The 23,710-nt window shown below is 48.7% G+C and overlaps 8 protein-coding genes, besides 1 other annotated feature; 3 read left to right on the top strand and 5 right to left on the bottom strand.

The window, feature by feature from the left end:
* Positions 1-1,100: 1,100 nt before the first annotated feature.
* On the top strand, positions 1,101-1,412 carry FFUJ_04590 (uncharacterized protein; the record flags this gene model as incomplete). XM_023572106.1 has 2 exons in its annotated part: positions 1,101-1,243; positions 1,298-1,412. 2 exons carry the CDS (start codon positions 1,101-1,103, stop codon positions 1,410-1,412), a joined length of 258 nt encoding a protein of 85 aa, XP_023426293.1.
* Positions 1,413-2,040: 628 nt separating this feature from the next.
* Positions 2,041-2,112, bottom strand: a tRNA (tRNA-Thr).
* A 185-nt stretch (positions 2,113-2,297) lies between these two features.
* FFUJ_04591 (uncharacterized protein) lies at positions 2,298-3,458 on the bottom strand (the record flags this gene model as incomplete). The annotated part of the gene is made up of 1 exon (XM_023572105.1): positions 2,298-3,458. One exon carries the CDS (start codon positions 3,456-3,458, stop codon positions 2,298-2,300), a length of 1,161 nt encoding a protein of 386 aa, XP_023426292.1.
* Positions 3,459-4,326: 868 nt separating this feature from the next.
* Positions 4,327-7,172, bottom strand: FFUJ_04592 (uncharacterized protein; the record flags this gene model as incomplete). XM_023572104.1 has 4 exons in its annotated part: positions 4,327-6,090; positions 6,139-6,344; positions 6,408-6,504; positions 6,549-7,172. 4 exons carry the CDS (start codon positions 7,170-7,172, stop codon positions 4,327-4,329), a joined length of 2,691 nt encoding a protein of 896 aa, XP_023426291.1.
* A 1,377-nt stretch (positions 7,173-8,549) lies between these two features.
* Positions 8,550-9,164, bottom strand: FFUJ_04593 (probable BRT1 protein, down-regulated by mating factor B; the record flags this gene model as incomplete). XM_023572103.1 has 3 exons in its annotated part: positions 8,550-8,696; positions 8,746-8,942; positions 8,987-9,164. The coding sequence occupies 3 exons, from the start codon at positions 9,162-9,164 to the stop codon at positions 8,550-8,552; spliced, it is 522 nt and encodes a 173-aa protein (XP_023426290.1).
* A 243-nt stretch (positions 9,165-9,407) lies between these two features.
* FFUJ_04594 (related to positive activator of transcription) lies at positions 9,408-11,951 on the bottom strand (the record flags this gene model as incomplete). XM_023572102.1 has 8 exons in its annotated part: positions 9,408-9,901; positions 9,952-10,115; positions 10,213-10,354; positions 10,408-10,678; positions 10,734-11,402; positions 11,454-11,625; positions 11,677-11,799; positions 11,851-11,951. 8 exons carry the CDS (start codon positions 11,949-11,951, stop codon positions 9,408-9,410), a joined length of 2,136 nt encoding a protein of 711 aa, XP_023426289.1.
* A 1,018-nt stretch (positions 11,952-12,969) lies between these two features.
* Positions 12,970-15,926, top strand: FFUJ_04595 (related to Mx protein; the record flags this gene model as incomplete). XM_023572101.1 has 3 exons in its annotated part: positions 12,970-13,198; positions 13,255-14,437; positions 14,498-15,926. The coding sequence occupies 3 exons, from the start codon at positions 12,970-12,972 to the stop codon at positions 15,924-15,926; spliced, it is 2,841 nt and encodes a 946-aa protein (XP_023426288.1).
* Positions 15,927-19,121: 3,195 nt separating this feature from the next.
* Positions 19,122-21,007, top strand: FFUJ_04596 (related to hexose transporter protein; the record flags this gene model as incomplete). XM_023572100.1 has 5 exons in its annotated part: positions 19,122-19,548; positions 19,600-19,746; positions 19,796-20,235; positions 20,296-20,684; positions 20,740-21,007. The coding sequence occupies 5 exons, from the start codon at positions 19,122-19,124 to the stop codon at positions 21,005-21,007; spliced, it is 1,671 nt and encodes a 556-aa protein (XP_023426287.1).
* A 583-nt stretch (positions 21,008-21,590) lies between these two features.
* On the bottom strand, positions 21,591-22,989 carry FFUJ_04597 (uncharacterized protein; the record flags this gene model as incomplete). XM_023572099.1 has 4 exons in its annotated part: positions 21,591-21,754; positions 21,800-22,400; positions 22,456-22,680; positions 22,729-22,989. 4 exons carry the CDS (start codon positions 22,987-22,989, stop codon positions 21,591-21,593), a joined length of 1,251 nt encoding a protein of 416 aa, XP_023426286.1.
* Positions 22,990-23,710: the final 721 nt, after the last annotated feature.

Below are 23,710 nucleotides of genomic sequence, written 5' to 3'. Positions count from 1 at the left end.
GACTTTGCCGCGGCAATTATCGGGCGAAGATGCCCACAAGAGAATTTGTGAGGTTACAATTTATGCAAATGTTGCTTCTCGTAGGAGATTTGTAACACGAGTAATTGAAGGAGTTGCGTGATGTCTGCAGGTTGCCAAGAGGCGGGAATGGGTACGAACCGTTCCGTTCCTTGTTTTTGATTGTGTGGAATCTATAGCCCCTCGACAAGTAGTATTTGAATCTTGGGCTTGGATAATTACTAATGGGTTGACAGTATGAAAAGCCCAATTGATAGTTTTGTTCTCAACTTTTTCAATTGTGTCAATCTTTGCATCGTGAACCAACTTTAAACCTCATCTTGAGATCTTCAAACCGAGTGGGTCGAGTTTTAGCTGCCGAAGATAGACCCCTGCTAGAGAGTGGATATTGACGGATTAGAATAGAAATGGACCCATTGTTAACCTCTTCTGAGCTGTATGAATATAAGAAATGTCGAAGACATAGACTATGAATTTGAGAATGCGAAAACAGCCATCACACAATAGGGTGGCTGAGGCGGTGAACAGGTCATTGAGACAACATGCAAAAGCCCCTCCATCAATGAACCAATGCAACGCTCATCAGCCGATTCCAAGCCTCCCTCTCCGCACTTGCCCGCCATCTCAGGACACAACGGCTACCTTCATCCAGTCAAAAGCCAAAGGCGCCTAAGTCAGGGGTACCCATCCCTGGAGATGTTACCTACCGGGCTGCCGTCTGGGGAAAATCTGGGGTTCCTTTGTGTACCCGACAAGTCCCTCGTCCGTACTGCGGCGGCTCGCAGCACGGCTTACATACCCCCAAACAGCTTCTCCAAATACCATAATGTGACTTTGCTAAAGACCTGGATAATATCAGACGTGTGCACCCCGTCACTCATCAATGGCGGCAAGAAATTCCCCGCAAGTAACGGTTCACCTCCTCTTTTAAGAGAGACGAGTTCCCGACGCGAGTGGAGGCGTTTTCCTCCTTGATACTTACCTTAGCTCCGTTTCGTTGTCAACACTTCCTTCAGATCTGCGGATTCATTGCCGACTATCAATCTTGTCAATTGCTGACTATATATTCATTGACTGTCAAAATGTCTCCTCTCGTCGCTCGCGTCGCTCGCTCTGCTGTCGTCCTTCGACCTCTCCCTGCAACCCAACGAGGACTCCGCACCTCGAGCATCCTCCGTGATTCCGAGCCGTACCAGGCGAAGCCGCCCAAACAGAACCAGAATCAGTATGGATACACGAATTGAGATAAGGGTGAACTGGGCTAATAATTTATTCTCAGTAACAAGATTCTCGTCGCTGGTGCCCTCGCTATTGGCGGTGGGTTCTGGTGGTTCTACCGAGGGGGTAAGCCCGTCCTCGACGCGTCTGGTGAACCCAAGGCACCTACCAAGTAAATACGACAAATACTACAAGAACAGTCTGGAAGTTCAACTGCGAAAACGACACAGGTGAAAAGACATGATGACGACGGCGATGGCAACAAGGGCATGTGAATGGGGAGGGACCTGGCATTTGCTTTCTGGGCAGAGAGCTTCAGCCTGCAAAAGTACACCTTGAATGGTGGGATGTCTTATTGGTGATTACCTTCAGCCAACACTATGCATAATATCACTTTATTTGCACCATGCACATGCAAATCTCACTGAACACCTGCTTCGCATTGCTTTATTTGAACCTACACTTCTGAGCTGCCGCCCTGTGGCATTGATGAACTTAGCATTGCACATAAAATGCATCCAGAAAACCCACTTCGCAATACTACCATACCAGGCTTCTAGTAGATGCGAGAGACAATTGATGGCCAAGTTGCCAATTGGAAGGACGAGCTCTGTCACATGCAGAAACTAATCGTCGTGGAGGTGAGAAAGGGCCCTGCTTAAACTTTACCTCCCGTTGGATAATGCGCCCAAAAAGGAAAATTTTCACCTCAACACCAAGTAAGTATCACAGAGTCACATACATAAATAACATTGAAGACACTTGAGCACATGACAAAAAGAAGAACCAACAAAACATCTCGCATGCCCCGTACTGGAATCGAACCAGTGATCTTATCATTACTAGTGATACGCTTTACCACTGAGCCAACGGGGCTTGTCTAGCGACATACACAAGCTTGGAGGCTTGCTTCGATGGTCCTCTGAGATGTACGACAGTATAAGATAGACCATAGATTAAGACATTGAGCTTCTGTTTTCTCGTATGTCTCTATCTACCTAGGTATAGGAAACAAATATTCTTCGAGCCATTCCTATGTTTCCCTTCTAAGAAAGTAACTTTCATTCTTCGTGGCGGACGTATTCCCAGTCTTCAGATTGAGCTGGAGAATCTGAGGACGTCGCTGCATCTCCCCCCAATGCTTGTCCTACTGGCACCCTCCCTGTGGAGCTGGAAGCAGGCCTGCTTTTGAAGGCTCGTTGGCGCTGGCGAGATACAGCGGGAGCATTTAGCCGCCTAAGTAAAGCATCAAAAGCTGCCTGGTGGCTAACGTCGTTTGCGCCGTTCGTGGTGGAATCCGCATAGGACGGCGGCGCGTTTCCTGCCGGGGCACTGCGTGAAAGGCGAGGAGCAGTTGTTTGAGAACCCTGCTGACCAGTTTCAGAGGTGGGCTGTTGAGCAGTTGTCCTTGAGGGCGTGTGATCGCTTCTTGGAGGGAGGACAAGAGAGGCAGGAGTTGGGGCGTGCCTTTTAGGAGCAGTTTCCATGGCACGCTTCTCATGCTCACAGGGACTCTCCCGGCTTGTCTCCAGGTAAGGGGATGTCTGGCGAAGGACAGAGCTTGGAGGAGCAGAGGATGGAAGTTCTTGAGGTACCGAACTCTCATCCTTGGTTGTCTGCTCGGGTGAAAGTTCAAGGTCTATGAGAGCACGTATGTATTGTAACTGAGTCTTCATGGTATGGTACATAGGGCATAAGCTTCCAAAAGTACCGAGTGTGAAAAGAAGAATGCGGATGGCGGCATTGAATGAGCTGAAGACGTAGGGCTCTGTCCATTCCAGATTCGCCAAATATGCTTGGTAAGTCAGAACACTTGCTAGTGTGCAGGCATCGTGGGAGAAGCTGAACTGAAGGATCATCATCCAGCTCGAAAAGATGACGGCACGAGCTCGGTTCCATTCGCTGCGCTGAATCCATGCCAGCGGCTTGAACTTGGTGGTAGACCCCTGGTTCTTGGCATCACCGTTCGACTTCGGGTTGAGCTGCTTTCTGATCATGAAGTAGTTGAGAAGAACGACCAAGAAGATGTACAAGAAGTACCTGGAGATTGACACCTCAACCATGTCGGGGGTTACCGCCTCAACGGCCCCAAGATCTTGTAGCTTTCCCAGCAGGTTTGGGCACGGTAGGTCCTTTTGTACGAAGAAGACATTATTGACAACCCCATTGTTATCATAGCTCTTCAAGCATAGCTTGGAGCCCTTCATTTTGATGAGGCTCATGTTGAGATCGAAGATGTGGTTTGCTTTTGGACTGCAAGGAGAAAAACGTTCTTGAAGAATGAAGAGATAGAAGTGTATAAAGGTCTAAGGTGGGATGCAGTGGCCCATAAATAAGGAAGAATATCTTGTTAAGCTTTTCGTTCATGTAACTTTGAAAGATTCCCACGCAAAGGTTCTTTCTTACAAGCCACAGCATTGCTGTTTATTGAGGCTTCCCAAAATTTACTTGCCTATATATGAAAGCTAGTCCTGTGAAATGAACGCAGTTAAGCTTAAAGTGAACATGAAATTATGGACTGAAAGTTCGTTAAGGACCACAGGTGCACTCAGTCACAGAAGTGATTAGCTTATAGTGCATCTTCAGTCATCGAAGCTTGATCACTTTAACCAATACCAGATGAAAAATACATAATGTTAATTATTTCAAAATGTGAAAAAAGCTTCGTGGGCTTTGTATAGGTCTTGAGTTTTCAAAGACTTTAAGGACAGTAGATATACTCTCGTCACAAAATTATCCTAAATCAAGAAGAGGGTCACTAGCCTCATGCATAAAACATTTTTCATCAGACTAACTCTAGCATGCCTAACTATGAAATTATCAAAAGAAACTAGAGTTAATATTCTATACAAGCCTCGTGATTGGGAAGTTTCTTCTACTAAAGACAGACGTTGGAGTAGCCACGATTCATTGCAAGCCAAAAGTTGCAAAGTGCTACAGATACAATTGTGCAATCAAAAATTTAGCTCGAAAAGCTAGTTGTCAAAGGAAGCATGGCTCGTAACAAAGTCATCGTGGAAGCTTGACAGAATATACCACATGGGATCAAAGAGATCAATAAGCCCGAGTAACGTTATCAGCTCACTACGCTCACATGCCACCCCAACTACCGGCACCCGCACCCATTTGATCCATCGTAGGCCTACTCAAAGTCCTTAAAGTCTCATCCCAGTTCCGCCAATCGATATCATCAACCTCGCCAGGATCCATATTTAGGTCGAGTCCAGGATTGGGCCCGGCTCTGTTTTGTAAAAGCTCATCGATATCACCGAGAGCACCTGGATCTTGCGTGTGCTGAAATATATCTGAAACTGGCCATGGTGATAGGCGAGCACCTCCAAGTGCTTGACGATCGTTGTCGTTCCTATGTGTAGATGCAGTCCCTGATATGGCGGGCGATGCAATGCTTGAGAGACTTCCAAGGCTACCATCCCCTGGGAAAAGACCACCCATGTTCTGCGCTCCAGAATCAACCCCTTCGTAGTATATGGAAATGTTTGGATTGCCCGAGTGAATGTTTTGCCAGGTGTTAGGGTCGAATACACTCATTTGGTCGAGTGGCTGTTGGGCCTGTTGCTGGGTTTGCGGAAGGGACGCAGGTTGATCTGCGCTGGGTAAAATGCTGTGGTACACGGTATCATCGGAGAAGTCTCCCGGCCGAAATATCTTTCGCCATCGGGCTCGGAGTTCTGACATGCGGGTCTCCATTCCGGGCGCAGGACCAATACGTTCCAGTACAGGTTTGATTCTCTCCTCACGATCGAGACGTCTCGCTGCCTCAGGATCAGCGCGTAACCGAACAAGTTCTGATTCACGATGTCGTTTGGCTTTAGTGAAGAGCCTTTTAATAGGCATCCATGCAGCAGTATGATTTGTGTTGTTGCTGCCATCGATTGGGTGATCGTAGTCGAGAATTTGGGCAGCTTCCCATGCTCGCTCCGAGGTGACACCCCAAGGCCGTTTCGAGAGTTCCAGCAGCATGCATGCGATTGCGTGCCATTGACGGTAGGACTTGAACAGCCAGCGCCATTGCCTGCAGCTGGGGTCAATATTGAGAATGTGGCTGTACTCAACGATCTCAATACAAGACTGCCACAACCGGCTTCGGATCTCGTATGATACCTCCAGGCCCGTCCCGGGGAATAGCACAGGCTGATATATGATGAGACCAACCTTTGCCATCATGATTCTAGAAATAAGAGAAGCGACCCAGAAAATAGGGTCATCTTCCCTCATAAGATGTTTCAGAAACTTATCCTCCATGCGTTCGTAGACTTCAACTAGCATGCGCTCGCGCTCTTCAAGGCTTTTTTCTATCTCTTTAGGATCAACAGGACGCATTTGCGCTATGGCTGTGAATAAGCCTCGAGACAGGGCGGTGATCTCGTAACGTGAGAGGCAGATGGCGGAGTCAGTGCGGCCTTGACGAGGGGTTGGTGTCTCGGTAAACGATGGGTCAATATCAGCGTCGTTTATGTTTGCTGGGAGTTGAGTGTCAAAGGTCTTGTCGCCTATGATCAGATCAGACCCCATTTCCTCAGCAGAACGGACGTCAAGAGACACAATGGCCCACCAAAGACGACGGCGCATCTCAACCTCAAACGGTGAGAGGCCAAGCTGCTGACCATCGCGGTAGAGACCAAGGGCTTGAGCCATTCGGACACAGAGACTGGTAAGCGTCCAAGCGAATTTGCTATCATCGTGACATTTGACTACGGTGAGATAGATAACAAATGCTTGCAGCATAGCCATGTTGGTGGTGTTGAGAAGATTAGATTTGGCTAGAGCTTGTTCAAGAGCGAAACGAAATTGAGAAATGAAGTGAGATTGAGATGCGCCGAGATTTGCTTCAACCTAGAATGTGTGAGGCGGCGTCTATGTCTTGTGTAAGTGAGGGCTCACCTCTTGTGGCTCCATCGAAGTCACAGCTGAATAATAGATGGCAAACACAAGCGCTTCATCTCCAGGACGCAGATCATGCTCTCCACGCCTCACTTGAGTCATGAGTCTGCTCATGGTGGGAATGTGCAACACCTTGACAAGAGGTTCAATATTCTCGAGATAGATCTGCCAAAGGAAAGAGCCTTGCGCGGGCAACGGATGAAGGCCTGTTAGGTCAACATCGGCAGAGCTGTAGCCAAAAAGGAAGCTGTGGTGATCATGCTCGAGACCCAGGTTCTGTGGAGGGGACTGCTCGGGAGTCGTATCATCTTCAAACTCGGCTTCTTCCTCGTTCATAGTCTCCATCTCGTTGCGGATTTCAGCGAGCTGTGCATGTCAGATGATGCTCAAGATTGTCGAGAAGACCGTACCTCATCGTTGAGCTTGACGAAGAAGCCACTATTGACGTATCGCGGCGTGGAGTCTCCATCATGGAGTACTAAACGGCCAAGCTGTTTATTGATCTTTGAGAAATCGGTGCTCTCAGACTCTCTCTTGACTTTCTCAGTGGCTGCTTGAACGACATCCTTTGCACTCTTGTTCTTTTCTGAAGCTAGTGGTGATTCTCCATTGCTCACTTCCATGTCATTCCCACTAGCTGCACCTTGACCACTCATCTCGTGAACAAGCCCCTCAAGCTTCCGTAATCGATCCAAGAGATCGATCTCACGCTCACTCTGACCTGTAGCAGTACCTGTAGGCGCAAGCCGCGTCTGACGTGGTGCGCGGCCCGGAGCAGGGTAGATGCAATCACATTGAGCCCGCCGACAGTTGCTACAGGGCATCGTCTTGTCACATCGGACTCTGCGCCTGCGACAGGTAACGCAGCTACGTGGATTTAGCAGAGGAGCGCCTGAAGTCATGAGCGCCACGGGTCGGTCGTGGGGAATTGTTGCGTGGCCTACTTGCCTCCCGGTAGTTGCGGGGTTATGAGGCCGATGAAGGCTCCCTGGCGAGGCGCCAGAAGATGGCGTCTTGGGCGTGTTTGAAGCCATCACCAATATTGTTGTTGGGTGAGATTATCTTCAGCCTTATGACAAATGGTTCAAGGCGGAGGCTCAATCATTAAATACTGGATCATGGAATGATCTGCAGATACAAGGCCTGATTGAAAGACGAAACATCCTGGCCTCCGGTCAGCACTAACAACACTCTGTTGCAACTTATTACAGGGTCTGAGGCCCTTCCCATCTCGTTCGCCACGCCGCTAAGCGAATCCTTCGAGATGAATGCTGACATAACTAAGATAGGCGGTTGAAATGGAATTACGATTTGTCTCGGCTCGTTGCGTGTGACTTGTGTCAGATCTGACATAGTGGTCCTAGCGCGAATCGATGGTTAACTACTAATAGTAGGTGCAATAGAAGAACCTGGCCGAGCTTATTAGCACCTCACACCTACTTTACCTTGCAAATACTGTTTCCTCATGATCCTACAGAAGCTCGAGTCTTCGGCGATAACTTGCTATGGCCGAACGCTTTGCCACTCGTTTTCGACATGATCTCGCTTTCCCTTTCCTTTTCCTCAATGGAGTGGACTTTTAAAGCAGGATGCAGATATCAATGCCTTTTGAGTGGAACAAAGAAGGGAACTACCATCTCCCCTCACTTCTTTGTGCCTACTCGAATGGAAGAAAGTCCCAGGGAGAACACGGCTCATTCAGAAGGTAATGAGAACAGACCGCTTTGTACGCTCTCTCCAGCTTCGTCTGTTTCCAAGATTTGGAGCTCTTGAGATGAGGCATACTTGCTCCATCTAGCGACGGCGGAAGCTCAAAAGCGTGACCATCAAATCGCGCCAGATACGGACCCAGGAACTCTATTTTACTCGGAGACCCCTCCTATGTGATTGATCTGAAAGCGAAAGCCAACCAAAGCCAGCCTATCCGAATGGACAATCAAAAGAGGTCGAGTGTGACACTCCTGAACACTCCAATGGACGAATTCTTGACTTTGGTTGCAGGAGAATCTACAGAGAAATGCTATTCTAGAATTCCCATTTTCGATATTGGTAGCTAAGCGTGCGAGAGCTATATACTGCATAGCAAGAAGAGAAATGCTAGATGGGATATATTCCAGTGAACATTCAACTTGGTAGGCCATGCCACTGAACGCGGGGTACTGCAGAGTATCATCTAAAGTGACTAAAGCTGCTGGCCTAATACTGCTGACAGACTTCTGTAGTCTCAGAGTTGTTTTTATTGTGTGAGGCCAGCCAAGGATTTATGTATCATCAGATATAGTTTATGGAACTTTGGACGGCGATGATCAAACAGAGTAATAGCAAATGTCCATTTGACAACTTGATGGGGATCAACGAGAAGTTCATATAAATCTATTTGGAAATATTCAATAATCTCTGGTATTGAAAGTCTATTGCAACGCAATGATATCCATCTCCATGCTCGCACCAGCAGGGAGTCTCGGGGATTCGCATGCACTTCTAGCAGGCTTGTGTGGAAAATACTCGGCATAGACCTCGTTCATTTCTTTCATATCATCCATATTCTGAAAGTAAACCTACAGCATCGTCAGAAAAGGACATGGAAATATCAAATGTGCCACACACCGTTACCCGAACAGCCTTATCAAGACTAGAACCTGCTTCCTCTAGAACAGCCTTTGCGTTCTGACACATCTTGTGCGTCCTCTCAGCAATGGTTCCTTCTATAAGCCTAGCCTGTGAGTCGGCGGGGATTTGGCCTGACAGGAAGACCATGCCGTTGGCCTTGATAGCTTGGGTGTATGGCCCAATAGCTGGCACTTCTGATCAACATTCGGTTCAAAGACAGGGAGAAGATGATACGAACGTGCGACGGCCTTGGGAGAGAATACGTGCTCCATAGCTGCAAAAGATCGAATCGAGGCTGAGAATGCGCGACTACATCCGTAATTGAAAGTTCTTGGGTGTATGTTGATTTGGGGAATATGTGCTGCGGGTCGTAGGATGGACAGAACCGGAGCAATACAACGGGTAGACAGCGTCATGATGTCAAAACAGAACGTAAATTTTGTGCTTGCTCTCATAGAAACTCACCTTATTAAATAATGCTCGAGAATAAGCCTCGGAATCCCGCTCCGCACTATACGTACTGATCTACGGAACAGGATTCCGGTGTAAGTCGGAGCTAACTCTGAGGACTCTCACAAGCGGTCACATATTTCTAATTATTTATTCATACTGGGTCATTTCGAAGCAATGCATGACTGCCCTAGTATTGAGCATTGAGTTTAGATGTTTGTTGACATATCGTCCATATCCCACATCCACGCATTATCAAGCATATCAGTATCTGATATATCAAAACCTTCCACGTTCAGATCATCAATCACTGAAAGGATTGTGTTAGGGTGCGCGGGATCTCCAGCTACATTTCCATCTCTTATGTTTGCCCACAATGGGTCAGGTGATATACCCAACTGCCCCGGCTGGGTTATAGCATATTCGTCCAGGCCAGGAACAAGACTCATATTGAACATGGTCCCAGTGTCCTGATGCTGGCGGCAGTTGTTCCCTCGTAACTTAGTATGTAGCTCTAAGATTTGCACGAGATCGGACCTGTAGGCTTGCGCTGGAGCTACACGCCGTGATACAAACTCGCCAAGTAGGTTCATAACCTGGGGCAAGTCCCAAAGCAGCTCATTTGCTGGCCGGATGATATCGATTAGGATCAAAGCGAAGGCCGCCGAAAAGAGTGCATCGATATCATATGGCAAGAAGATATCTAGACTCAAGTCAATAACATGTCGTCACAGACAGAGCTGACGAACACACCGCACATCATCTGTTGCTTCAGAATTGACATGATGTTGAGAATTTGGACAGCAGACTCGATGCACATCTTCAGCATCGACTCAAATGGCGACGAAGAGTGGCGACCATCGGGTATGGGAGCATTTGATGCTAGAAGAGGCTTGAGAAGTGAGAAGAGAACAGGCCTAACAGTCAAAATCACACACTAAGTCCTAATTAGTTCGGGTTTATAGACTTTGTGAGAAACATGCCTGGTGGAGCAGAAGATGGAGTGTGGCAGACTCGCGAGAAACTGGTTGGCTTGGTTGCTGGACATCTAACGGAAGATGTTGACGTAGGATAACGTAGGTTTCTGCAATACGAGAAAGAATTGACTTCACTTCAAGAAGGAAACTCCGCTGATGATCGTGTACTCCATATATGGCTGTGAACGTCTAGATAAGTAAACATTCACACAGTATAGGTCATGAAGCTCACCATCAAGGATCTTGCCGAGATGAGAAGAAAGGATCGCATGGATAGCGAATGCGTTTTGCGACTCATCTCCTGGCTTTATTTCTGGGAACGGGATTGAGATGTCATCGTCTCTCATGACAGACGGACTGCCTAGCATTGCCGCGCACTTTCTGTCGATGCAGTATACTGTCCACCAGAGACGTCTTTGGTACTCAAAGTTTGAGGATCTCAAAGCTTCCGGAAACCTTTTGTTCAGAACTTTGGTGACAGAAATTCGCAGGGCTTGACCAATCTAAAGGACCGATTAGCTGGACGAACTCTGAGTGTACACAAAGCCACAAGCTAACCGTGACGTAGGCCTCCTGTAGGAGATCGGTCGCATGCATGAACAAAGCAGCCAAACAAAGAACCTCAATTGACAACAAAGGATCCTCGTAGAGTCTTCTTATATCTGGCATAGCTTCAATGGCAAGTGTGAAGTATGTCATTCCGGAGGGGCCCATCTCAGAGTGTTCTCTAGACTGTATCGACTTGCCGAATGCTAGTATAAGTAGCATCTGAATGTGCCATAGGCTTGCATCAATCTCCAAATCTTTGTCACGATCGTCGTAAAATCTCCTCAGTCTTTGAAGAAACACGTCTGCATCAAATATGGAGTAGAGAGAACCGATGTGCACAATCACTGTGTTGGTCAAGTATTCAGCGTAAGAGAGCTTTGGCAATGCGATGCCTGACAGATCGAGAGCTATTGGCGGCAGTGTTCGTGTATAAGATATGTCCTGCCGTTCCATAGATACGCTCCCAGGATCTGCGATTGGGGATGACCGTTGAAGAAGGTTGCGGACATTGCGACTGAAGCTGAGAGTTGAGCTGTGCCCAAGGTAGGCTAATGCGGTAAGCATGTCAGTTTCTTCAAGGTAGAAAACGGCAGACGCACCGGCATGTCCGTAGCGATGGACCTTGATCTGTGGCTCGGAAGTGACAAGGGTATTTGTAAGAGAACTGGACTCCGATCTCTTTTCAAGACTTAGTCAAGGAACAGGAAACACTCACGATGTGACACATACCGACGGCGTCCTAGTTTCGCCCAAGGGGCTTTGTGGAGGATTTATCGATGGATAGCGCGCATTAAGCTGCATTGAACCTGATGAGAGGGCTTCAGTGGTCGAGTTTAGACCTTGGACGGAGCGTGATTGAGCCTCAAGTGACTCGATGCGAGCGTGTAATTGGTCGAGGTAACTAAGTCCATCAGTCTTAGGAAGGTTCAATCTACCTGGAACAATCACATACTCTACAGATACTGCTACTTTCTTTTCTTTCTCCTCAAAGACGCAAGTTTCATTACGTCTAATGCATCTTTCACAAGGATGGCGCCCTGAACAGCGAGTCTTGCTGTTGCGACAGGCGATACAGCTACTCAGCGTCAATTAAATTGACAAGGTATGAGAGAAGCTATGAACTGACGCGTTGGATATCTTTTCGCGCTTGCGAGCTCGGGCTCGAGTCGATCGCACGTTGATCTCATTGTCCATTTGTTCGACTTCTGAACGAACAATGGAGCTCATTGGCATTGGATGTCGGAGTGAAGTTCCGGAGGACGGGAATAAGATGGATGATTGAATGTGGGGACGGGACGTTGTTTGACAGACCCACTACCCGCTTCTAGGTAGGGAGCTGTTAGGCTGTTCACCCACTATAGACTCTATCGTTTCAAGGCAGGTTACGTACAGTACGTATCAAGACGAAGTCAATACGCAAACCGCCGTAAGACAATAAAATTGTTTGATTGGAGCGCATTGACCAAGATATGTCTAATTGTGGAGAAGGCTTCATTCAACTGCCGCTCAGGGGGAGGGAACACTGACGCGCTAACGCGTTATCTTTGGGTTATCGCCTGCAGCCCTGCCCCAGCCTCCTTTTTTATCTGCTGTTCCTGGCTGCATCTCATCCACTCCATGCAGCAATAACTGCTGTTAAGACAGGGGACGATAATCGCAGCACCAGCTTTTCAATACAGACCAATTGGTATGAAAAATGTCGGAAACTTGCACTAAACTCTTTTTAATAACTGGAAGAGATTTTCAGGTGCACTCGGAAATGTTGCGCGCCTTCAATTACTCTCATAACCGTCATGCCCTATCGCGAATTATCGGCGAAGCGTGTTGCCCCAGAGCAACGGTAGTGCCACTAGAAAGAAGCAAGCATCCATGGATAGGAGCCCAGGCTGCCAACCGCCAACCGCCAATCTGCGAGCTACGTCTTACATATGAAACTTCAGCTCAACATCTCCTATTCTGTATATCCACGTCTGTGATACTTCCCTTTTTTCAGTGAATTACGCTGAATCCTTTCTTGTTCAATTCTCTTTCACTTGTAACTGCTTTCTGATACCCCCCTTTTTCTTTCCAGCCAATTCTGCGCTTTGCCTGCTCACGGGCCAACCAGGCTCCAGCTTTGCAGCCTACTCTGTGAAGCAGAAAAACAATAGGCCAATTTCATGAGCTTTAAGGCATCGCTTATTCAATTTGCTTGCGGCACGTTGCCACTGCCGCTGCCACTGCCGCTGCCACTGCAGCAACAATAATGTCTTCGCGCGCCACCCACAGTCTCTCATCCACAAGAATGTCACACTCATCAAGACGCCGCGGGCCTCGTGTCAAACCAGACCCAGAGGATAATACTTCTTCTATGCCCGATTCTGGAACTGTCAACTTCGGCATTCGCACTGCTCCTCCTGCTCCCTCTAGTTACGGTGGCAGTACCAGCTATATTCCGCCCGATCAGGCCTTCTATCATCATAGATCGGATGCCCGTGAGTACCTCTCTCATCTTCTCTTCCAAACGCATGCACTGACAAAATTTCCGAAGCAACACCAAGTGAGCGCATCACTGAACCTGAACCTCTCTTGAGGGAACTCAGGATGCGCCCCAACGCAGCCGCCGAGAGCCCAACCAATGTTCCTACGGATGGGAGCTTCTTTCAAACCTCCTTCCAGGACATCGGAAAGAAGCTCAAGGCGTGCAATGACACTCTGGGTGAGCTCCAGCAACTTGGCGTTGACCACGATGTCCCACTTCCCGAGCTTGTGCTTGTTGGCGATCAGTCTGCAGGAAAATCTAGTTTGATGTCAGGTCTCGCAAATCTCGACCTACCTCGCAGTGAGGGCACATGCACACGATGCCCGCTCCATATCAGGGTATCACGAAGTCATGATCCCTCTTGCCGTGTATCGCTACGCAAAGCATACTCCTACCAGCCCCCACCTAGTGGCCGCATCTCGGAAGGGGACGTCACTGACAGAGATCCTTTCTTCCCCTGGCGCAAACTACCATCCAGTGCGACTCATGAGTTCAAGACCATGATCGATTACAGTGAGATTGAAGATGTTTTGAGGTGGGCCCAAATCGCTATTCTCAATGACGACAAGAGTCACGAGCTATTTGTCCCTGGCTCAGGTGCCCTGGCTGTCAACATCCCCATCGACAGAGCCGCCGAAGCAGTTGCCGCGAAGTTTTCACCGAATATCGTTGCACTCGAGATCAAAGGCCCAGAACTTCCCGACCTTTCTTTCTACGATATGCCTGGTATTTTCCAGAACCCTGCTGATGCAAGCGATGACTATCTTGTTAGTGTCGTGAGGAATCTGTCCAAGGAGTATATCCAACACCCATCTGCTATTATCATGTGTTCTATGCCAATGAACAGCGATGCAGAGAATTCTTCAACTTTTGGTCTTATACGTAGACTGGGCGCTCTTAACAGGACAATCGGCGTTTTGACCAAGGCTGATCTGATACCGGAGGGCGGAAACCACGAGCAATGGCTTGCTATCATGAGGGGACAAGCTCATATTGCTGGTCTGGGATATTTCATCACTTCGCGGCCACAGGGCAAGGACCTTGATGAACTCAAGAAATGGGAAGAGTTAGTTTTCGTGGATCATTCTCTCGAGCGATGGCCTGCAACGTTTCATGGATTTTCGGAGCGATGTGGTGTGGAAAAGTTGAAGGCTTTCCTGTCGGAAAAGCTTGGGCAAGAATTCGCGAAAAGGTAACCCAAGGAGTTGCTATCCCACACGATACCAGGAACAAGGCTAACATTTCTCACTAGTCTACCCCATATCAAGCAGAAGCTAAGACAGCGTCTAACTGACATCGTTGAGCAACTTGACAAGCTACCAGAACTACCTGACAATGTTGAACTCGAGGTCCAGACCAGTGTTATGGAGTTTGGTGAACTGACCCGAACACAACTCAAGCCTTCCGAGTTCTCGAAGCATTTCGTTCCGCTCCCGGATAACTTTCGCGACTGTCTGCTAGATATGAAGCCCAAGTTTACCCTCAGAGATAGCAGTGATATTCCTGTTGTTGATATTTCTGATGATGAGTCAGATTCGGGGTCCGTGGCGCCAGCCATCAACCCACATACGCCTAGCAAGCGGCGGGCGATGGCGCCGCCTATTACGCCATCTAAACGTGTTCGCATGGAGCAAACTCCAGCAGGGACTCCCTCTCGATCGCTACAGCCTGAAGACAGCAGAGCCAGCGTGGCCAACTCCCCTGCTCCCCGTCGGCAACTCTTCCCAGCCCCATTTACTCCCTTTAGTGGAGTTGGGCGAGGCTTCAGGACTCTCCGACAAGTTCGTGATGAGATCAAGTCTAAGACCAGAGCTGGTGTACCTGACATCATCACTGAAGAAGTCTATAACGACATGTGCCGAGAAGCCATTGAACCATGGTTAGGGCCCATGAAAGCATTTCTCGATCATGTTATGAGCCTGTTGGATGACATGCTTGATCAGGCACTGGCCAAGTCTTTTGCAAGCCTCAATAAGCGGTTGATCTTCCGGGAGTGCAGGAAAATTTTAACAGAGTATCTCAACGACCGTCGCAGAGAAACAGCGGGAGCACTTGATCTTGTGTATCGCCTCGAAACGTACGGCCTGTTCACTGTCAATCAGGAGGCCTTTCGCAGATATCAAAAGGACGAACAGATTCTCTTAACGCGTTATCGCCACCAAATGCGTATGCAGGCCGCAGGGTACGGGGATGGTCGAGCTCCTGTTCCGTGGGAAAGTCTTACAGAGGAGAAGCGTGTTCTCGACGAAAAGCGACGTAAAAACGAGTTGACAAAACTTGGACCGGACTCCTTCGAACGGGAGCTGGAAGTGGTAGCTTACGTTAGAGGCTACTACCGCCTTGCAGCGCTGAGGTTCGCGGATGCCGTGGCGTTGCACATTACAAACGGCATGATACCGCATATCCAGCGAAATTTGCCCTTCCATCTCGACCGAAAACTAGGCATTGCTGGAGCTGATGCCAAGAGTGTTTATGAGAGACTCATGGAGGAGGATTCCGACACCGCAGCCAGGCGGGGAACACTCAGGGGAGAACGCGAGAAATTTGTGCGGGCTCTTGACAGCATCGAGGAACTGGAGCGCGGAGCTGCCAGTAGCACCCTTTCGGAGGAAGAAAATGATGACGATGACATGACCGATGTTCCCCTCATGAGCGGTGCACTTCCCGCCGAGGAGATCTGAATTGTTTTGTCATCACACAACCTGGTTCGACACCGATGTGGTTGGAGCTTGTCACATTTACTACAGTTGATTACCAGCAGCTGTTGGAGAAAGGTTTGCATTGAGAAGGTTTATTGGCGGGTAACTGGACTGCTGTTTATTCCCTTTGTCACAATGTTTGCTAGGGTAAGGAAAAGTATTGGTCACGAGTCGACAGAAACTCGAAGATGTGTATGGGGAAAGCTGCTTAGGTCCTTACGTGTGCGGGTGATGGAAATGGTCTGTCAATCAACCACGTCGGCAAGGGAGGCCTCGCCGGAAACGATGTAGTTCTAGCTCATCTGGTCATTTGTTGTGCATGTATATCATCCAAAAGAGTCACGTAGTAGCAAATGACAATTGCATTCAGAGATGAGGTGCAAGACTGTCCCGTTCCCGAGTCTCGAGGATCAAGCTGCATCACAAGGGATGGCAAAATCAGGGTGACTCAGGGAATCTAGAACCCTCAAACCGAGATACGGAGTCGAAAGCAATCTCTCAATATCCGGGAAGTGACAGGTGCAGGCTAAATTCATATGTACGGCTCAATGGAAATGGGAATGAAAATAGGAAAAGTTGGCACTTGTCACTAGCAGGCCCCGATTCCATCGTAGGTACCTATGGACGGAGTAGGTGAAGCTAACATGAAAGTGGCCAGCCACAGCCGTTGAACCGACTACTACTTAACGTTGATTGGATGGTGTCGTCCAACAGAGAAGGTCCGGGGCACGCAAACTAAGGCAGGTGCCACTTATTAACCTCGTGGCAAGAACGCGGGGACTCCAGGAAGGAGGGACTGCAGGAAAGAACCTTACCTGAGGGTCGGGTCTTCCCTAAAATGTTGGAGTGTGACCTCAAGATCTTTTCAGCTTGCCTTCTCCATTTTAGCCTGTTTCATTGTAAACTCGGATTCTTCGACCCTCTTACCAACAAATTCTTCGGCTCTAACCTCCGCTCCGGCTATTTTGCATTGCATCTTGAAGATGGTGTGCCTTCATTTCACGAGTTTAGATTAAGGTTACAACGGTGTGCCTCCTTAACCGAGCAACTAAGTACGATACTTTACGCGGCGCCGATGGAGGGCATCCTGTCAGCAAATAATCGCTGAATATGGCCCTCCTTCATGGTCCTTATCGGCAGCTCTCCCGCGTCTCCGTACACCATCCCAACCGTGTCAAGGGTTAATTTTCGTGTTGCACGATCCAGCTAGTCCCCAACTACAGCAACAGTGCAGACAGACCTCAGCCGACAAACAATACCATGCTCACTCAATTAACCGGCGATTGACAATGCATCTGCCGCTGGTCTGATGATACACTTTAAGCTTGATTCATTCTTGGCCCATATGCCGATAACCGAAAATCACATCGCTTCTCGGCGTGCTGATCGATGGGTCTGCCAAGTGAGGGCACGTTCGGCCCCATTGAAGCACGTTACCGAGAACTAATTCACTCAATTCTTCTGGGCCTTCAGGGCATCTTCTCCAGATTTACCGAATATTCGGGTTCTCGGCGTTCCAAGGCTCGGGAGCAACCGAAGATCGTGAAGTTTATTCGATATCAAGTCCACTGATGGTCAGAACCGTCAAAGACAACCGACAGACGCGTGATTCATCTTGCGGCCCTGATATCCGATAAGAGGCGTTTTTAGCCCCCTCGTGCTAAGCACAATCCTACCCAATCCTGCCTATAACCCATGAGCAAGCAGTTGTCGTATGACACCTCATTGGCTGGGCCCTGAAACCCTCTGGACGGTGACAGCAAATTGTGAATGGTGAAACCAGCCTGGGAGTCACACCACGGTCTTTCCTTTTTGCCTACTGGTAGGCTACATTAAGCCATTTCTCTAGACAAGACAGAGTATTGTCTAGCAGGCGGCGATTCCCGAGGTCAAACTCCGGTTCCTGGACCCCAGACCCGCTTACCCCGGACCCCTTTCCCCAGTCTAGCCCCGGACTCTGAACACTCCTCCATGCTTTTTTGGTCCTGGCGGAGAAGAGCAACAATAGGTGATGAGTACCAAGTCTATTCTCCCGGTTGCACTATTGCCCCTAGACCTTGACCTGTGGGCTGCAGGGATGAACAGCACTTACATGAACTTGACCAAGCGTTAAGGGTTACATCGCTCAATCTAGACTTTAACTCTAGTTGGGACACATCAGGGGTATTAACAATGGGGGCGAGCATTTTCGACGAAAGGCATCAGCACCATATCATCGTAGAATCCCGATGCTTGTGCGACTATGTGATACATGTAAGTGTCCAAATAAGCAAAGAGCGAGCAACGTTTCAGGAGTAGCGGGTGCTAAGTTCCTCTACGTTAAACCCGTCATGCGGGTCCAATCTCGAGAAATACGACCATGTTTCAACCTCACGGCCGTCAAAGCAACGGCGTGTGCTTGTTGTACGGAACCGGCCCTGAAGGCATTGGGAAATGACCAAGGGGAAAGAAACTTGTGTTTCTTGTCCATCAGACCACCATCACGCTTGTTGATCAAAACGGTCAAGAAGACTGGCACGCACGGGATAATGGCCTCCTTGCGGCCCAGCATCACGGACTTCAGCCATAATTAAAGGTCGAGATTACTCAAACAAGCGCTCGATCAACCCTGATTGGCGGCCTAACCCTTCATTCAGCACTCCTCCCCCTGGTCAATCTGCTCCAGGTTGAGTAGACTCCCCCGGCCCTCAGAGACCTCGTCTCAACGTTGATCTACCGAACCTACTCACTGGTGCGTTTTTGTATGCCTGAGTTAAGCTCACCCCCAGACAGAGTAGCATTCAAGCGAATCAATACCTAAACGAGCTATCCAAGCCCCCATAGCCGTCTTTCCGTCCTGGGTGATCCCAAACACACCATCTCCGGCTCATAACTCCACCTCGCTGTGCCTGGTACATGCTTCGGCCCCAATACACGGATGCTTGTTCATAGGAACTTGACAACACTATCCCGGTCTCTGAAGCTCCACGGTGACAATGAATGGGGTTGACTTGGCCGGGGTGGTTCGTGTTGCTGCTGCTACTCAAGATGTTATCTCTATAAGAAGCAGTGCAAACCCGGGGAACCCTGAACACTTTTACTCGGTCATCTCTCCTCAAGAGAAGCATCACTACCCCATACATTGGGCCAGTTTAGAATCAACTCAACACATCATTGATCAATTGTTTCACGCTCACAATGGCTCTGCCAAAGTTCCTCCAGCCTATCGGCTCCAAGGTCCCAGCCCATAGCGATCGGGTACCTCTCGATATTGCCCAAGCTGAGGCTCCCAGATTCGAGAAAGTCATCTGGTACAAGGAGCCTCACTTGCGTAAGCTTTACTTCCTCATTATCTTCCTGCTGATCGCCTCGGCTACCACTGGATACGATGGTATGATGGTCAACACCTCTCAACAAATGGACAAGTGGAAGGAGTATTTCCCCGAGGAGAAGAACGAAAGCAAGCTCGGAATCCTTATCAACATGTACAATATTGGTTCTATTGTCTCCTTCTTCATTGTCCCCTACCTTGCCGATAATTGGGGCCGAAAGCCCACTATCATGCTTGGCTGTGTTGTCATGATCACTGGCTCTTTCGTCTCTGCATTCTGCAATGGCTACGGCAGTAAGTACCTGTTCGAATCATTCTTGCAAATGTATTAATCAATTACTCCAGTGTATATGGGCGGACGATTTGTTCTTGGTTTCGGTAACTCTCTGGCGCAAATGTCCTCGCCCATGCTTCTCACCGAAATCTGCCATCCCCAGCACCGTGGTCCTCTTACGGCTGTCTACAACTGTCTCTGGAACTTGGGTTCCCTGAGTGAGTACCGAATTTCCCCAAAAGTTGCATCCTTTCTGACCATCTGCAGTCGTTTCCGTTGTCGGTTGGGGCACTGCTTCCATCAACGGTCACTGGTCGTGGCGATCTATTACCTTCATCCAGGCTGTTCCATCCATCATCCAGCTTTGTGGTATCTGGTGGGTTCCTGAGTCACCCCGTTTCCTCATCAACAAGGACAAGTCAGAGGAGGCTCTCCAGGTTCTTGCCAAGCATCATGCCGGTGGTGATGTGAACAATGCCACAGTCCAGTTCCAGTACCGTGAAATCAAGGAGACTATTCAGGCCGATAAGTCTGTCACATCTACCCGATACATCGATTTCTTCAAGACAAGCGGTAACCGGTGGCGTCTTGCCATCATCATCTCCCTCGGTATCATTTCTCAGTACTCTGGTAACGCTCTCTTCTCCAACTACATGGATGTCATTTACGAGGGTGCTGGAATCAAGGAGCAGAACAAGAAGCTTGCTGTAAGTCTCATTCGTGGTATTGTTTAATTATTCACCTTACTGATTCTCTTCTTCTTATAGCTCTCTGCTGGAAAGACCATTCTCGATCTGTCCATCTCCATTGGTGCTGCCTTCACTGTCGACAAGATCGGACGTCGTCCTCTTTTCCTCACTGCCATCTCTGGTATGGTCTTCGCTTTCATTCTCTGGACTCTCACCGGTGGCATTTACGAGAACTCCCAATTTAAGACCCCTCCCACCGAGGAGCAGCCTGATGGTGGTGTCGCTTACTCCAACACTGGTGCTGGCTATGCCCAGATTGCTTTCGTCTGGCTCTTCGGTATCTTCTACGATATCGGTTTCTCCGGCCTGCTCGTTGCCTACGCTCTTGAGGTTCTGCCCTTCCACCTTCGTGCCAAGGGTATGATGATCATGAACATCACTGTTCAGGCCATCCTTGCCATTGGAAAGTATGTCATATCTCAATCCCCCAACGATGGAAACTCGGTAACTAACAAACAACAGCCAAACCAACAAGCTTGCGTGGAACAACATGCCCAATCACTGGAACTTTATGCTTTTCTACACCCTCTGGGACTTTTGTGAACTTATCTTCGTCTGGTACTTTTACGTCGAGACCAAGGGACCCACCCTCGAGGAGATCGCCCGTATCTTCGATGGTGACGATGCTGTTGCTCACATCGATCTCGCCCAGGTCGAGAAGGAGACCAACCTCACTCGACACGAATCCAACACTTTCGAGGACTACCCGCCTCCCAAGTCGCTTGCTTGAAGCAATGCTATATAATTTCCCGTACGACTCTGGCTATGCTCATGCAAACTGGTTGTACTGAGACGGCCTCTGCGATCTTTAACATGAGTTTTTTCAGCAAGCGTGTTCTGATGTAATAGGGATGGACGACATCTCAACGAACTGGAAAGCAGAAAGCGAACAAATTGTACTTTCAGGTCGTCGTTGTTAGTTTCTCTAAATTTGTAACTCTTCTTCTCAAATCTTGTGCCATATTGTTGCAAGTACTATGATCACATCGACTCTAAGCAATCAACCAGTGCTGTTGAGAAAACCACGAGAAAACAATGTACAAATTGGGTCTCAGAACTCCAAATAACCTCGTGACAAAAGATTATGTATATTGTATATTTATTACGTACGTCAGTATCACGCTCTAATATACTCTTTATATATACGTACGAGTCTACAACCAATTTCTACCAACTCCTGAACTCCATGGCTGGGCTCCAAGTGAATATTTACTAGATGCATTAATGCATAAAGTCGCAGTCATTGAAACATACTAACACCGTTGATCAAAAGATTAATGGCAAAATGATCGATCGTCATGCGGTATTCATAACTAGTCATCTCCGGGAGCCCACAGCATAGGTCCAGCACAGATATTGTTACGTGCGAACGACCTATAGCGATCAATGATATCGGTTCGGTCCATGCCTGCGCGTTGGCTTCCGAAGCTGTAATGAACGGCAACGCCTCGTCCATCGGCAACGGCATCTGTAAAGTCTGTTAATAAAACCCTCGGCCGTACGATTCAGGCGGTTCACTTACGTCGTCCTAGCGCACGCGGCATGTTACATGAGAAGTGGTTCTCATCATCGGCCTCGATCGGCTTGGCTCGGTTGATGTCCCTTCCTAATAAGGCAACGAACTGGATGCCCATTCGCTCGTATTGAAAGTCCCATGTTTCGAACTTGTAGGCGGACAGCTTCTTCTTCCATAGGTTTTCGAAGAAGCTGAAGTGTTCTTGGGCGCCAATCGTCCACTGAGTCCAGCCGCGGCCCATAGGATGATACTCTGTCGCTTCGATGGGAGTTGTGTCGAGAATATGATCTTTACCGCCCTTGTCAAGAGGGAGCCAGCGATGAGTAGTGTCGTTGGCCTCCCAGTTATCGAGCGAGAATCCCTCGGGGCCGTTCCATGGTGGCAGGTTAGAGGGATTCCAATCCAGAGGCTTCTGGCCAGATTGTTTCGAGGGCATGGCCTTTCCTTCGCTGTCGACCTCGGGGAGATAGGGCCTGATGGCGCCCAAATTCCAGTGGACCCAGCTGAGAAGGGGTTGATTGATGACATTGGCCGAGACGATGTAGTACTCGGGATGATCGAGTCTCTTTTTAACAATCGATGGAATAACAGTATCCTCCATGAAAACCTACATATTATCAGTACCGGTTTCACAGGAACGAATTAAAAACGGTGAGACTTACGATGTCGTCGTCAATCTTGACATACATGACATGATCCTCAACGCGGTCGTAGGAGTTCCCAAAGCCACTCGAAAAGTTATCGTCGCCTGACATCTCAACAGACCACTTTTCGTACGAATTCTCGCTTTCCAAGAGTTTCTTCAATAGTGCAAGGTCGTGGGGGTCTTTGGTTCGTTCCACAAAGATGACACCATCAAGCAAGCCGCCATTCTTTGCAAGATTGCGCTGTCGAGGTTAGCCTGATGTTTCTAAGTCGGCGTGGACAAATTGTACCTTGAGATAGCAATCAAGAATTGATACTGATTGTCGTCTTCCATAAAATACAAGTCCCATGATCTTATCAACGCCTTTGGGCTTCGACCAGTGTACCAGATCTTGTACACTTTCTCCGTTTGATGACCAGAAACGATCGAGGGTTCCGTTTATGCCGGCAATTGTTGGTGCTTTAGAATCGAGGGTCGTCGGCGGTCGTTGCTCCATAACAGGAAGTTTGACGGCGACCAAATCTCTCTGTCTCCATACGAGGGTCGACATCATCAACATGAGTAGGATGGCACATAACCCAATGTGACCTCGTGTGCAGTTCAGCGCCCTGGCAGCCGCCCTGGAGTATGAAGTCGGCAAGTCTGATGACTTCATCTTGTGAGTTGTTTTTATCGGATAAGACAACTCAGTGTAAATGAATCATTGTGTGCGGGAAGCTTGATATCTAAGTAGTCAGGCAAGGTTGCATGTGCCTGAGAGACAGAGATTCGAGACCCACGAGCGAGAACTAGGTTCAGCGGTCCCGACTCTGGGATTCCTGTCGTTTAAGGAACAGTCGACAATATGTTCCACGACGGTCGAGTCCAAAAAGGCTTATGAGGGGTCCAGAGCCGGGTGTGACGCCTTTGGTGACAATGATCGAATTTGGATAATACGCTCGACCCAATGAGGCTGGTTGCTCTACGATACACGGCCCACCGGCACAGCTTGGGTGGTAAAGATATCGCTCGGTGTATGCAACCGTCGTGAAGGCCATACGCCTCATGGTGATTGGCCTCTTGGCGTTCAGGAACAACAGAAGGGAAGTATCGGGCGCCTGGCATCGGTATGGCCGTCGATCCGATTCGTAGGCGGCCGGATATGGCAATGTGGGTAACAAGAGTTGTGAAGGTTGACCCTAAGGTCGGACAGACTTACAACAGACCAGACAATGCCTGTAAATCAGGGGATAGCAAGACTTGGGCTAGTCAGATAAACTTCCTGTCAAATA

The sequence above is a fragment of the Fusarium fujikuroi genome, chromosome FFUJ_chr02 (assembly GCF_900079805.1).
Source record: "Fusarium fujikuroi IMI 58289 draft genome, chromosome FFUJ_chr02".
NCBI lineage: Eukaryota > Fungi > Ascomycota > Sordariomycetes > Hypocreales > Nectriaceae > Fusarium > Fusarium fujikuroi.
This window is presented reverse-complemented; position numbering and strand designations above follow the sequence as displayed.